At 42.2% G+C, this 16522-nt stretch overlaps 1 protein-coding gene across 2 annotated transcripts; it reads right to left on the reverse strand.

Annotated features, from left to right (window-relative positions):
* Positions 1-1685: 1685 nt before the first annotated feature.
* LOC311142324 (PRKR-interacting protein 1 homolog) lies at positions 1686-14473 on the reverse strand. Of its 2 annotated transcripts, none has more exons than XM_084177952.1 (6): positions 14213-14473; positions 14042-14120; positions 13748-13848; positions 13537-13622; positions 13343-13407; positions 1686-3163 (listed from the first exon to the last, which is right to left on the reverse strand). In XM_084177952.1, the coding sequence occupies exons 1-6, from the start codon at positions 14255-14257 to the stop codon at positions 3066-3068; spliced, it is 474 nt and encodes a 157-aa protein (XP_084034078.1). In that variant the 5' UTR covers positions 14258-14473; the 3' UTR covers positions 1686-3065. The 2 variants fall into 2 exon arrangements, with proteins under 2 accessions (XP_084034078.1, XP_084034077.1); XM_084177951.1 differs by having other exon boundaries at positions 1693-3163; positions 14334-14467.
* Positions 14474-16522: the final 2049 nt, after the last annotated feature.

Here is a 16522-nt window from a genome sequence, read left to right on the forward strand (position 1 = left end):
GGTTACTACATGATTCCATGTGTTATTTCATAGTTTATGTCTTCACTATTATTCTACAATGTAGAAAATAGTAAAAAATAAATTAAAAAAAACCTGGAATGAGCAGGTGTCCAAACTTTTGACTGGTACTGTATGTTAAATATAACACTTGCTGTAGGACTTGATACAGAGATTGTTTTTCAAAATGAGACAAAACCTGATTCATCATCTGTGTAAAACTGTAGTGATAGGAGGTCACTGTTTTTAAAAGAAAGGACATGTTAGGTCTTCTCCATTGTAAAGCAAAGTGTATTTTCCTCAATGGACATGCTGTAGTAGTTGTTACTAAGGTGGTGTGCGTTGTAGTTTGCGATCCCATGGCTGAGTGCAGTTGAAGTTGATCTCTCTATCTGGTCTTTGGATCAGCCATAACTGCAAACACACAACCCCAAGAGACATTAAATTGGTAAAGGATATGTAATAAATGGTCTATATAACCTGGTATTACTTAGAAATGACCTGATAATTTCATAATTTTGTTGCCTTTGCATTTATTGAAATTAAAATAGCTAACTACTATTTGATTCCAGGTTAAAAGTACCCATTGTTAGGTTCACTCCCTGTGTGCCTCACCCGTCCAGCAGCAGCACAGCTCCCAGCAGTAGTAGCAGGACAGCCAGCAGACAGGAAGAGATGACTGTGATGACCACCATTCCACCAGAGCGCTTCCCTATAAACTCATCTATGGAGGACCAGGACATCGCTCCACAGACAGAGAAACACACATAGACATGATCAAAATACAAAAACGTATGGTAATTTTGCAAATTTCTTTTACAATGTCTAAAAAATGTGAGCACATAGGTGTTATAAGAGTTACAGGTTGGGCACCAGCTAGTTTCAGAACGTATTGTTTTGCTGTTTGAGTCCACCAGTACGTATTTTACTCTAGAAGAAAGGGGAGATACACAAGAATAAGGATGGTCACAGGTTATAACAGGACCGTGTCAATAATGCCACTTATTTCAACCTGTATGTAAACCAAATCATCTCTGCTGAATGGCAAAGCCTACAGACATAAGCATCTGGTAAGAGCAAGTAAGATGCAGTTCGGTAGGAGAAAACACATAAGTAAATTCTTACTTGACAGTGGAGCCTATTGGTAGGACCCTATTGCAGTTGGTCTCCTCACAGACCACTTGGGCCCCCACTCTGAAGTAGGAGGCTCCAGAGGACATACCCCCACAAGGCAAACTGCTCTGAGCCCCAACCTTTGTCAGGAAGTAGTTTGGGGATACTTGAGTCCGGAAGGCATCTGAATAAGGTGACTTGATCAAAATGTCACTGCTTGTTTTCTCGCTCTCAAACCTCAATGCCTGTTGGTGAGATTGTCAATAACTATTATAATAGTGACATCAGAGGAGCTTGCCATTCACACATCTAAAAATATAAATAATCACTTTGATCATGGGGAACAGAATCTCTTTCCCCTGACATTTCTATTCACCATTATAAGACATCCATGGACTCACTAGTATTCTTGGCAACCACCAACCATATCTCACATTGGTTTGTAGCGCAAGCAAGGCTGCTCAGGCTGTCGAAGTAGCATAGTGGTAGTTCCGGCATCATGGTTGTACTGGTCAATCGATCTTTGGCTTTTGTGATACGATCAGTGGATGTCAGTCATTTGCTCATGCAGTTATGACAAAGCACCATTGAAAATGTGTAATACATTACAAAACATGTTACAAAAACACAAATAATGGTATATAATCTCAATTATATCTACTCAAATGTCTGATTCCAAATTAAATACAAAAAGGTACAGTGTACAGTAATCTTTAACACCGTATGTCATGGAAGAAGGGGAGCCAATTAAGCAGATGATCAAACTTACCCTCTGCTTTGATGACACTCATCCAGACACACATAATGAGTCCTATGGCTATTTCCCCAGAGGCCACGGTTTACTACAACTTTTAAATGGTCATCTCCCATTATTCAATAGGCTTCCTTTGTAAGGTGTACTAGCCAAGGATGAAAATGCCTGGGATACCATTACTGCTGATTAGAAAACTTCAGACCCTTGACAATAGCCACCGAACCTGTCTAGCAGGTGTGAAAACTGAGTAACTGTGGGTGGGAGTCCTTGGCAACCAACAATACACATATTTGAGAAAGGAAAATAACAAAGCATTACACCAATCTTGTTGTACAATGGAACCGCCGGTAGCCGATTTGCAAGTCAAGGTCAAAAGGTATGCCATACCAGCAAACTAGTTAAAAACTCATTCCATTAAAGACTACAAACAAAATTTGTTGATATGAGACCGTAAACAATACATACGATAGCATCCTAGATATAGGCAGGTCTTGTTTACATAGTCATCTGCAATGCCATCCAAATTCATTTCACATGGAGGGTGGAATGAGTGGAGAGCGACCCCTATAGGAGTATTATGTCCTGCTCAGCATTGTGGAAATAGCTTGAAAGTGCTACCTAAAGTAATTGTCTAGCTAGTGAAATTGGGTTATCATTTAGTGATACATTCCAGAAGATTCTATAGGGGGAAAAATACAGCAAATATAGGCCCAATTCTACCCAGATGTTTATGAAAAATATATACACAAGCATAGTATAAAATAAAATGTGAGAAATAATGCTACCACACAACAGGAAACTGTTTCAAAGTAGAGACATGCATGAAATTAACACCTTGATCATCATATTAAATCAGGGAACACTGTAGCAAAAGCTTTTTGCAACGGAAAACGAAAATGAGCACGTCTTATTTCAAGTTCAGGTAGTCCCTCCCTGTTTCAGCCCGTTTTCTTCCATTTGGTTACAACCCAGCTTTGTCAACCTCAATTCACAGAATCTAACTACAACCACAAGTTGGGAAGAATATCAGTTACCCAACAGAGGCTCATCTCCCTTAGTTCTCTCTCAGACAATGTCTGAATCCATGACATTGATCAAAGCTGGGCTGTGTTGCTCGGCTGTGTTGACTGTACAGGTATTAGATGTTGGCCCCCCGTTCAATTTCTTCTTGGAACATGTCTCATGACCAGGTGCCATGCATTCACCTCTTCCCCATGACGAAGCTGGGCGCCTCCGCATCATCCTCAGCCTCTCTCTCCTGGTCGTCCTCTTCACTGCTGGAGGAGGACTTCTCAGAATCTAAACAGAGGGGACACCAAAAATAATCAAAATCAGCCTCTTCTGACATAATTTATTACCCTTAACATTTTCCACTAAGAAACCGATCTGTTTCCCAAAACCATCATTAATAACGTTGCGCTTGTAATCTAACGAATGCATCAAACCACTCGTAGAACTGCTAAGTGCGTCGTTAGATTATATTTTGCATTCCCAAGTCAATTTACAACATACGAGGTGAAAGTGGGCTCTAGATGAATATAACTCCTTTTAGCATGGAGATTGCAATTGACGGCTTCCACCATTTAAAAGTAGTCAACAGGGTGGGGATTTCTATGGGTTGGGAGCGATCAGGCAATGATCAGTGCTAGGGCTGGCACGCTAATTGCATAATCGTGTAACCGATGTTAATGAAAAACAAAAACGCCATAACCGTCTTCAAAATATATTTTCTAAAATGAATGTATTATCAACTTCATTCAAGTAGTAGATATACTTTCCCAATAGCAGTAGTGTAAATTTATAATTGTTAACAATTGTTTTGCTACCTGAATCCATTTATATCAAACTGTCTCCATCTCCTCCCAACGCACACACTCTCCTTCAAAATGCGCTCCCTTTGATGCTGTAACATTATCTGTACTACAGTGCTGGTTTGTAAATATGGTAGAATATGCTAACATACACCCTTAAATCACCACTATGCTGAAATTAGCTATCAAATATCATTCTTGGTGAGTGTGGACATTTATAAGCTAAAGTCAATCATCAATGACGTTATAAAAACCGAAGTTGAGATCCATGCTAGGCTAGCGAACGTCAAGTATGTATGCAACATGTAGTCGTGGAGAGTAGACCCCAAAATAAATAATAATAATACAATTTGCCTAAGCAACTAGGCTGACGTAGGCTACTGATTAGCCTTGAATATTTAGGTTAGTAGATATTGTCAGACGGCTCCATATGCATTCATAATCAATCGCCCAGTTAATGTCGTTCACCACTACCTGATTCCTCGACTACTTGCCCTTTGACTCCTGGTATCGACTCCAATTTCTGGGTGTCAAGCTTCGATTTCACTAGGAATCGAGTCCTTAGAGTCAGTATTTTTGCAACGGAGGAGACAGAATAGTTGCCGTAGGCTACTTCAGACAACAGAAACTCTTGCATCTTTCACATCAAAGAAAGAGCGAGCTAGCGAGGGAGAGAGAGGGGAGGGGCACTGCCAGGCATAGTCAGGTCGGCCACCAGGCAAATCAGATCATGTCTCTATACTCTTCTTTCCTGTTTACAAACAGAAGCTCAAACAGGAAGAACCCGTGATGCGCTCCGTTGAGAAATAGTACGCCGAATCGGAGGCTGTTGCAAGACTGCTTTGCTAGCGCTGACTGGAATATGTTTTGGGACTCCGCCGATAGATTCGACGAGGTAACCACCTCAGAAATGCATCGCCGACGTTGTCCCCACAGTGAAGGGTCGCTGCTTCCCCAATCAAAAGCCCTGGATTAACACTGAGGTACGCGCTAAACTAAAGGACAGAGCTACCACACACAGGGCTATCACAGCCAACCCCAAGGCTACAGCTGAGGACAGGAACGCGTCCAAGAAGTCCCGCTATGACCTCCGCAGAGCCATCAAACAGGGAAAAGGATAATATAGGAACAAGATGGAATCCTATTGCACTGGCTCCGACGCATGTGGCAGGGGCTACAGTCCATTACAGATTACAAAAGGTAGACCTAGCTGTGATCTAGCCAACGATGCCGCTCTACCAGACGAACTCAATGCATTTTATGCACGCTTCGACAAAAACAACATCGAGCTGTGCACGAGGGCCCCCGCCGTCCCAGAGGACTGGGTGATCTCGCTCTCCAAGGCAGACTTGAGTAAGGTTTTTAATTTGGTCAACATTCGCAAGGCCACAGAGTCAGACGGTATCCCAGGGCGTGTTCTCAGAGCACGTGCAGACCAGCTGGCAGGCATCTTCACAGTCATTTTCAATCTCTCCTTGTCCCAGTCTGTAATCAACCTGGGAAAGGGGATACCTAGTCAGTTGCACAACAATGCATTCAACCGAAATGTGTCTTCCGCATTTAACCCAACCCCTCTGAGTCAGAGAGGTGTGAGGGGCTGCCTTAAAATCTGGGTTTGCTTTTGAACACAATTGCTGCGCTCCTCTGGAGAGGAGACTTGACTTCTATACTGCAGTCTGAAAGGCACCCGAGAAGTGTTGTTGTTGGGAGTTAACTGCCTTGCTCAAGGGCAGAACAACATTATTTACACCTTGCCGGCTTGGGTATTCGAACCTTTCAGTTACTGGCCCAACACTTAACAGCTATGCTACCTGCCGCCCCTGATACACTGTTATAATATTGTGTTTTTGTGTTTCTGTTTTAGTCCTTTCTTATTGAGTGTCTATGTGACTGTGCCTTTCAGACTGCTGTATAGAAGTCAAGTCTCCTCTCCAGAGGAGCGCAGCAATTGTGTTCAAAAGCAAACCCAGATTTAGAAAGCTAAAGGACTGTTTCTATAGACCAAACACTGACTTCCTTAATCGCTACTTGTTTCAACCTGGCCATCATTCCTGTTCCCAAGAACTCCAAGGCTACCCGTCACAATGACTACCGCCCTGTAGCACTAACATCGTAATCATGGAGTGCTTTGAGAGGCTGGTCATGGCACACATCACCGCCATCATCCCAGACCCACTCCAATTTGCCCCAAAAATTGTGAAACACTCCAGCCACCCAAGACATGGACTGTTCTCCATGCTCCGATCCGGCAGGCGGTACCGGTGCATCAAGGCTCAGAAAAACACTCTCCTAAACAGCTTCTATCCCCTGGCCTTACATGGCTAACAATTAGTGCTTTCTCTCTCCCACAGACTTTGCACACTCTTGGCATTCTCTCAATCAGCTTCATCAGGTAGTATTTATATATTCCTACTACCAGTCACTTTTTATGTATAAACCAACCTAAACCCTTCTCCAGTACGCCTATACATTGAATAAGGTACTGGTATTGACCTGTATACATTTGCATTCTCGTGTTTCTTTAACTCATCGTAGTTTGTGTGGTTTTTATTCTTACTTTTCATTATATTTTCTATTACCCTATATTATAATTATCACTACATTGTTGGGAAAGAGCTCTCGAGGTAAGAATTTCACTGTACTGTTTTACACCTGTTGTATCCTGTGCATGTGGCGAATAAACATTGAAACAAACTAATATTACGAACGTCTCTAGTAATACTAGTTCAGTCTAAATAGGGCTATAGCCTATAACACAGCAAACAATAGGCTTATCCCTGTATCATCACATGGGATCTGTCAAGGCTGCGCACAGCAGAAATATAACTGGAATATTCTAGTTCCTACACAACACCTTGTATATTCCATTACCGTCACAGCACAGCCCTAATCAGAGTATTCTTAAAATTGGGTTGCCTATGGTTCAAGCTATATCACCGCCATCTAGTGGACACAATACATGAATGACACGAGAGTTGGTTCAGGAGTCCTGCAGGTGGCAGTAAATCACCAACATTACATGTACACTTTTTCAAACGAATTGTTCAACGAATTGTGTAAATGCTAGGAATGGGCAGATTTCTCCATTCCCTTCTCCGGCCGTTGTATTGGGCAGTTCAATGGTGAGAAATGTCTCAGTCCCTGGAGCAAAAACGTTGTGCTATCCAGGAGCAAGAGTACAGGCCATCAATAAGCTGATCCCAAACACTTTAAACCAGCATCAGGAAATTGCGTCTATCATAGTTCATGTGGGATTCAATGACATTATGAAGGGCAGTTCAGAACAGCTGAAGATGGGTTTAAAGAACTGATTTGGTCACTGCTTGACACCAACAAACAACCCATAATATCTGGCCCTCCGCCCTCCCTAAATCGTGGCATTGAACGTTTCAGCAGACTTTTAGCCCTCCATAATTGGCTACAAGACTATTGCAGCTCTGTGGGTGTAACATTTATTAACAATTTTGATACCTTCTGGAAACAAAGCTCATTTTATAAAGAGGATGGGATCCACCCAAATCATTTGGGTTCCTGGTTCCTTTCACAGCATTATAAGGCTAAGTTGAGACAATGACTTATCAATGACCCAAGCCCAGCTAAGTTAATCTCTACCATAGTGTTGCTGAGTTGTCATAACGCTTCAGCAAATGTACATTATCCCAGGGACGTTGGAAGGCACAATGTAAGTAACCTAATTTATGTCCCTCTTACTGCCCTGAAAGCTTCTGCTGATCCCACAGCTATTGTATGCAGTAGTCATGTGCCTATGAACCAGAGTTATACTGTTAGCACTGAGGTAGTGTGCCCTAGTAGGAAGTCCACTGTGTGCAGCTCACCCTGAACATAAATAACATGAGCATGTCTACTTCTGCTAAGCTAAAGCAATGAAAACAATCAAGCATCCCAGAAAAGTGCTAAAAATAGCCAACGTTAACATATGTAGCTTAAAAAACAAGGTTCATGAAATAAATACATGATTTGTTAGTAACAGATGACATTCATATTCTGACAATCTCTGAAACTCACTTAGATAATACCTATGATGATACAGTGGTAGCAATACATGGTTATATATCTACAGAAAATACAGAAATGCCAAAGGTGGAGGTGTTACCGTTTATATACAGAACCACATTCCTGTAAAGCTTAGCGAGGATGTCATGTTAAACACTGTTGAAATAATATGGCTACAGGTTCATCTGCCTCACCTAAAGCCCACTCTGGTGGGAAGCTGCTATAGACCAAGTGCTAACAGTCAGTATCTGGATAACATATGTGAAATGCTTGATAATGTATGTGATATCAACAGAGAGGTATATTTTCTGGGTGATTAAAATATTGACTGGCTTTCATCAGGCTGCCCACTCAAGAGAATGCTTCAAACTGTAACTAGTGCCTGCAACCTGGTTCAGGTTATCAGACAACCTACCAGGGTAGTTACAAACAGCACAGGAATTAAATCATCAACATGTATTGTTCACATCTTTACTAATGCTACAGAAATGTGCTTTAAAGCAGTATCCAAATCCATCGGATGTAGTGATCACAATATAGTTGCCATATCTTGGAAAACCAAAGTTCCAAAGGCTGGGCCTAATATAGTGTATAAGAGGTCATACAATACGTTTTGTAGTGATTCCTATGTTGTTGATGTAAAGAATATCTGTTGGCCTGTGGTGTATAATGAGGAGCAACCAGACAGTGCACTTGAAACATTTATGAAATTGCTTATCCCAGTTACTAATAAGCATGCAACCATTAAGAAAAAGACTAAAAACAGTTAAATCCCCATGGATAGCTGATGGTTGAGCAGGATGAGGCCTCCTGTAGCTCAGTTGGTAGAGCATGGCGCTTGCAACCCAAGGGTTGTCGGTTCGATTCCCACGGGGGGCCAGTGTGAAAAATGTATGGACTCACTAACTGTAAATCGCTCTGGATAAGAGCGTCTGCTAAATGACTAAAATGTAAATTAGGCAAAAGGAATGGCAAATAAGTCTGGCTGCACAACCGATTGGCAAACGTACTGCAAATTGAGAAATCATGTGACTAAACTCAATAAAAATAAGAATAAACTATACTATGAAACAAAGACAAATGACAAAAAAAATGATAGTAAAAAGCTTTGAAGCACCTTAAATGACATTTTGGGCAAAAAGGCAAACACAGCGCCATCATTCATTGAATTACATTGCTCATTCCTCACATTTTGCCAACTACTTGGCAAGATTAGCAAATTTAGGCATGACATGCAAGCAACAAATGCTGACACTACACATCCAAGTATATCTGACCAAATTATGAAAGACAAGCATTGTAATTTTGAATTCCGTAAAGTGAGTGTGGAAATGAAGACATTATTGTTGTCTATCAACAATGACAAGCCACCAGGGTCTGACAAATTGGATGGAAAATTACTGAGGAATACTGACTGTCCAAACACCAATTGGATTCAGGTCTGGGGAACGGGCGGGCCAGTCCATAGCATCAATGCCTTCCTCTTGCAGGAACTGCTGACACACTCCAGCCACATGAGGTCTAGCATTGTCTTGCATTAGGAGGAACCCAGGGCCAACCGCAACAGCATATGGTCTCACAAGGGGTCTGAGGATCTCATCTCGGTACCTAATGGCAGTCAGGCTACCTCTGGCGAGCACATGGAGGGCTGTGCGGCCCCCCAAAGAAATGCCACCCCACACCATGACTGACCCACTGCCAAACCGGTGATGCTGGAGGATGTTGCAGGCAGCAGAACGTTCTCCACGGCGTCTCCAGACTCTGTCACGTCTGTCACATGTGCTCAGTGTGAACCTGCTTTCATCTGTGAAGAGCACAGGGCGCCAGTGGCGAATTTGCCAATCATGGTGTTCTCTGGCAAATGCCAAACGTCCTGCACGGTGTTGGGCTGTAAGCACAACCCCCACCTGTGGACGTCGGGCCCTCATACCACCCTCATGGAGTCTGTTTCTGACCGTTTGAGCAGACACGTGCACATTTGTGGCCTGCTGGAGGTCATTTTGCAGGGCTCTGGCAGTGCTCCTCCTGCTCCTCCTTGCACAAAGGCGGAGGTAGCGGTCCTGCTGCTGGGTTGTTGCCCTCCTACGGCCTCCTCCACGTCTCCTGATGTACTGGCCTGTCTCCTGGTAGTGCCTCCATGCTCTGGACACTACGCTGACAGACACAGCAAACCTTCTTGCCACAGCTCGCATTGATGTGCCATCCTGGATGAGCTGCACTACCTGAGCCACTTGTGTGGGTTGTAGACTCCGTCTCATGCTACCACTAGAGTGAAAGCACCGCCAGCATTCAAAAGTGACCAAAACATCAGCCAGGAAGCATAGGAACTGAGAAGTGGTCTGTGGTCACCACCTGCAAAACCAGTCCTTTATTGGGGGTGTCTTGCTAATTGCCTATAATTTCCACCTGTTGTCTATTCCATTTGCACAACAGCATGTGAAATGTATTGTCAATCAGTGTTGCTTCCTAAGTGGACAGTTTGATTTCACAGAAGTGTGATTGACTTGGAGTTACATTGTGTTGTTTAAGTGTTCCCTTTATTTTTTTGAGCAGTGTATTTAAGTGCCTGTGAATGGGGTATGGTAGGTGCCAGGCGCACCAGTTTGAGTGTGTCAAGAACTGCAAAGCTGCTGGGTTTTTCACGCTCAACAGTTTCCCGTGTGCATCAAGAATGGTCCACCACCCAAAGGACATCCAGCCAACTTGACAACTGTGGGAAGCATTGGAGTCAACATGGGCCAGCATCCCTGTGGTACGCTTTCAACACCTTGAAGTTCATGCCCGATTAATTGATGCTGTTCTAAGGGCAAAAGGCAGTGCAGCGCAACGCAACTCAATATTAGGAAATATGTTCCTAATGTTTTGTACACTCAGTATACAACAACACACTTAAGCCTTGTTCACACTGCAGGCCTTAATGCTCAAATCAGTTTTGTTTTTCAAATCTGTTTTGGAATACTGACTGTCCAAACAGCAAAGACATTAGATTTGTGTGTGTTCAGACTGTAGTCATTTGCTGACATGGCAACGCTAGTGTGTGTGTGTGAGGTGGCATAGGCTGATTGGTGGTGGTGCTTCCTCTCACTCAGAAGTTGTGTAGCAAGCTAAGGTGTCAATGCCTGCCATGGAAGTTTCCCAGTTGCTTTGAATGTTCGAAATCATAGTGTAAGAACACTTTTAAAGCCTCAGAGGATAAGATGATTCAAAACTAGTCCTTTTTGGCTAACCACAACAGTCAACTAGCTAGCTACAGTGGGGAAAAAAAGTATTTAGTCAGGCACCAATTGTACAAGTTCTCCCACTTAAAAAGATGAGAGAGGCCTGTAATTTTCATCATAGGTACACGTCAACTATGACAGACAAATTGAGGGGAAAAAATCCAGAAAATCACATTGTAGGATTTTTAATGAATTTATTTGCAAATTATGGTGGAAAATAAGTATTTGGTCACCTTCAAACAAGCAAGATTTCTGGCTCTCACAGACCTGTAACTTCTTCTTTAAGAGGCTCCTCTGTCCTCCACTCGTTACCTGTATTAATGGCACCTGTTTGAACTTGTTATCAGTATAAAAGACACCTGTCCACAACCTCAAACAGTCACACTCCAAACTCCACTATGGCCAAGACCAAAGAGCTGTCAAAGGACACCAGAAACAAAATTGTAGACCTGCATCAGGCTGGGAAGACTGAATCTGCAATAGGTAAGCAGCTTGGTTTGAAGAAATCAACTGTGGGAGCAATTATTAGGAAATGGAAGACATACAAGACCACTGATAATCTCCCTTGATCTGGAGCACCACGCAAATCTTACCCCGTGGGGTCAAAATGATCACAAGAACGGTGAGCAAAAATCCCAGAACCACACGGGGGGACCTAGTGAATGACCTGCAGAGAGCTGGGACCAAAGTAACAAAGCCTCCATCAGTAACACACTACGCCGCCAGGGACTCAAATCCTGCAGTGCCAGACGTGTCCCCCTGCTTAAGCCAGTACATGTCCAGGCCCGTCTGAAGTTTGCTAGAGTGCATTTGGATGATCCAGAAGAGGATTCGGAGAATGTCAGATGAAACCAAAATATAACTTTTTGGTAAAAATCAACTCGTCGTGTTTGGAGGACAAAGAATGCTGAGTTGCATCCAAAGAACACCATACCTACTGTGAAGCATGGGGGTGGAAACATCATGCTTTGGGGCTGATTTTCTGTAAAGGGACCAGGACGACTGATCCGTGTAAAGGAAAGAATGAATGGGGCCATGTATCGTGAGATTTTGAGTGAAAACCTCCTTCCATCAGCAAGGGCATTGAAGATGAAACGTGGCTGGGTCTTTCAGAAAGACTATGATCCCAAACACACCGCCCGGGCAACGAAGGAGTGGCTTCGTAAGAAGCATTTCAAGGTCCTGGAGTGGCCTAGCCAGTCTCCAGATCTCAACCCCATAGAAAATCTTTGGAGGGAGTTGAAAGTCCGTGTTGCCCAGCGACAGCCCCAAAACATCACTGCTCTAGAGGAGATCTGCATGGAGGAATGGGCCAAAATACCAGCATCAGTGTGTGAAAACATTGTGAAGACTTACAGAAAACATTTGACCTGTGTCATTGCCAACAAAGGGTATATAACAAAGTATTGAGTAACTTTTGTTATTGACCAAATACTTATTTTCCACCATAATTTGCAAATAAATTCATTAAAAATCCTACAATGAGATTTTCTGGAAAGAAAATTCTCATTTTGTCTGTCATAGTTGACGTGTACCTATGATGAAAATTACAGGCCTCTCATCTTTTTAAGTGGGAGAACTTGTACAATTGGTGGCTGACTAAATACTTTTTTTCCCCCACTGTAGCTGTTTAGCTTGCTAGCACATTCACGCATTTGTTTGTAAACAATTAACAAGCTAGTTAGCATGTTCTAACTAGCAAGGGCCAGGATATGCCAAATAACTCTTAAACACTTGAGGGCAAATAAATCAGATTTAACTGTTCAGAAAAGATCCATGGCCAGGAATCAGATTAATATCTGATTTTAAACCACCTATGAAAGTGGTTTGAAATGTGGATGGAAATATCTGATTCCATGTGCTCTTTGGCTGTAGAAACTACAGGAAAAAATATCAGATTCGAATATGCAAAAAAGGGAATGGTCTCTGGTTCTAATCCCCGCGCCGACTAGGTGACAAATCTGTCGATGTGTCCTTGAGCAAGGCACTTAACCCTAATTGCTCCTGTAATTCACTCTGGATAAGAGTGTCTGCTAAATGACTAATATGTCAATGTGTTTTGGGAAACGCATGTTACATCTTTGGCCGTTACGAAAACAATGCATCGTTAAAACACTCATAGGCTTAAGTTCCATGCCAGTTAGAGTGCAGTATGCTGCAAATACTGCATCCAAAATACATTTTTTTACTGCAGTAATTTTGCAGTGTAACTGCAGTTAGAGTGCAGTATAACTGCAGTAACTCTGCAATTACTGCGTCCAAAATACCACATTCGACTGCAGTTACTGCACTTTTACTGTAGTTTCAAAACTGCTATCTTTTTTTGTAAGTGTGGCAATAGCAAAACAAGTAGTGGACTTGCTCTGTCACACTTCAAACATCTGAAGGGGACGTTTCAATAAAATCCATAACTTAAATGTTGTTTTTTCATTTACCTTCACCTTTGTTGGCATCCTGCTTGGCTTTTTTTGCCATAAGCTTCTTCTGCTTCAGCTTTTCCCTGAAATACACATACATATGTGTAACATAAACCATCAGCAAGTATAAAGTTTACAGCAGAGACTCAAAGAATAAAAGCCATAGGCTCAATACATTTTATTTTTAGTATGTCCTTGATTAATGCACCAACCTTTTCTTCCTGCGTTTGGCTGTTCTTTCATCAGCTGCCTGTTGGTTATCTGAGACCTTGTCAAGATAGACCAAATCCATCTTTTGCTGCAAGTAAACATTTTATGTGTTTCTTATTGGTTAACCCCACGCTTGAAAGAAATTGGTTCAGATGAGAAATGATGTAGTCGGCTATCCTTGGGGCACCCCCTTAAAAAAAACTAGATGCCCACCTTCTCAGTCATCTTGTCCAGGAAGTCCTGTCTCTGATACTCTCGCCTGCGAAGGTGTCTGTACACATGGAACTCTCCACTGCCAGCTCCTGCACTGGAGCCTGGAGGAGATTAATTACATATCTCATCAGTGGGTTTAAAACATATTGCCTGGGCTAAAGTGATTTCAAAAAATGCCCGTCAATATGGCTCTCTCTTGCAAGGGCTCGCTCTACTCTTGGGCTTCAATAAAAGGGCACCGCACATGCCGCTACCTGAGAATTCACAAATTCATCCGCCAGATTGCAGGCTTACCCATCACATCCCGCACAAACTCCGGAGGAGCCCGGGGGTTCCATTCTTTCGGTCGGTCTGGGATAGGAGCAGGTTTATCCTGCAAACATACGTAAGTATTCGTTGATTTTTTACGATAAATTAACTAGCTAACGTTAGTAGCTATAGTCACTCGCTGTTCTAGTTACCTACCATAAAATTAAGCACAGATTCACTGCTGTTGGTGCTAACTAACATCGTTTGCTAGCTGTGGAGATAAACATGTGCCCATTTGAAGATATCCTCAAAGGCCAGAACCACCACAGCCACTTACAGGGTTTCTCATCAATCTCTCCAACTTCAGGCGCTGCTCCTCTACGGGAGTTTTGGCTATAATCAAACGTTGAGATTCCTTTCCTGGCGGCTTCCCTGGTCGCCCATCTTGTTCCTTGGTCACCGCCATCTTTAGAATATGATCTTTGTCTTCTTCTACATTGATTTGTAAGTACAAGGTTTAGCTCCGCCTAGCGTATTGGTGCATTCCTGGAAATTATAAATGAGTATTGAGCTAAATTGGTGAGGTTATTATTTTATTGTTGGTATATTAGGCAGGCACTCGTAGAAAACACAATTAACGATGTTATTTCAAATGAAGGTAGTGGATTTACCTTGCAGAACGTTATTCTAAAGTAGGCTCAGCACCTCCTTGGGAAAGTTGTAATGCAGAGGTCTTGATAGGCCAGTAGGGGGCACTCCTCCCCCTATTTCAGGGATCATTACATTTTACATTTTAGTCCTTTAGCAGACGCTCTTATCCAGAGCGACTTACAGTTAGTGAATGCATACATGTTTTTTTTTGTTTTATATATTTTTTTTTGTTGTTTCATACTGTTGTTGTTTCATCCCCCTGTGGGAAACGAACCCACATCCCTGCCGGCCAAACCCTCCCCTACCTTGGACGACGCTGGACCAATTGTGCGCCGCCATGGGTCTCCCGGTCGCGGCCGGCTGCGACATAGCCTGGACTCGAACCAGGATCTCTAGTGGCACAGCTAGCACTGCGATGCAGTGCCTTAGACCACAGCGCCACTCGGGAGTACATCAAATAGATTCAGACGTGGGACTATTTTTTTTTATTGATCGGATGGTCAGGGGGCCGGAACATAATTAAAAATAATTTGTAGACTGCAAATTGACCGCACGAAGCCCAAACAGATACACATTTAGGAGACGCTCTTATCCAGAGCGACTTACTTAGTGAATGCATACATGTTTTTTTTTCATAGTTGAAATGAACATCCCTGCCGGCCAAACCCTACCCTACCTTGGACAACGGTTCTCCCAGTCACGGCCGGCTGCGACAGAGCCTGGACTCGAACCAGGATCTCTAGTGGCACAGCTAGCACTGCGATGCAGTGCCTTAGACCACTGCGCCACTTGGGAGTCTATAACATTTGATTAAAACATAATCATTTCAAACCTTGCTTACATTTGTATACGCTCACATATATCTCTCGATTATGCATATATCTCTCGATTATGCATGGGAATACTTTGGAACAGATTTCCAAAATGAAAATCACTTGGAGCTGACCTGCTGGTGTTTTTACAGTCTTTATGTCCAACAATTTACTAAAATGTAATAAAAAAAAATCTATTTTGGCTCAGAAAACTTGGGGAACCAAGTAAAATCACCCACAGGCCAAATTAGGCACACATGCTGCCAGTTAGGGAACCCTGCCCTAGTTTAAAGGGGCAATCTTCAGTTGCTACTACCATTTGTAGACTTAAACATTAATGATATGTACCCATTGATTCTTGAAGAATATATAGTTGCGGCCAGATATATTGGCACCCTTGCACTTTAAAAAATATATAATTCTCTATTCCCAACTAATCTGTACCCCTGCACATTGACTCTGGACCGTATATAGCCTTTTTTTTTTTACTTTAGTTTATTTAGTAAATATTGTAAATATGTTCTTAACTCTATTTTCTTAAAACTGCATTGTTGGTTAAGGGCTTGTAAGTAAGCATTTCATGGTAAGGTCTACATACACCTGTTGTATTCGACGCATTTGACAAATAACATTTGATTGGATTTTGATGGGATTATTCTAAAATAAGTTGAAATTGAAAAAACGTTGGTATCCACACCTTGTTATTGGATTTGCAACATTGCAGAAATAATTAAATTTTTGTAAAACAAAAAAAAATTACATTAAGAACACCCTCCCTACAATCAAACATGGAGAGTTTAGATAATTTTTTTTATTTTTATTTAACCTTTATTTAACCAGGTAAGCCAGTTGAGAACAAGTTCTCATTTACAACTGGGACCTGGCCAAGATAAAGCAAAGCAGTGAGATAACAACAACAACAACAACAACAACAACAACACAGAGTCACATATGGGGTAAACAAAACATAAAGTCAAAAATACAACAGAAAATATATATACAGTGTGTGCGAATGTAGTAAGTTATGGAGGAAAGGCAATAAATAGGCCATAGTGCAAAATAG

Source organism: Coregonus lavaretus (assembly GCF_964263955.1).
Source record: "Coregonus lavaretus genome assembly, chromosome: 15".
Lineage (NCBI taxonomy): Eukaryota > Metazoa > Chordata > Actinopteri > Salmoniformes > Salmonidae > Coregonus > Coregonus lavaretus.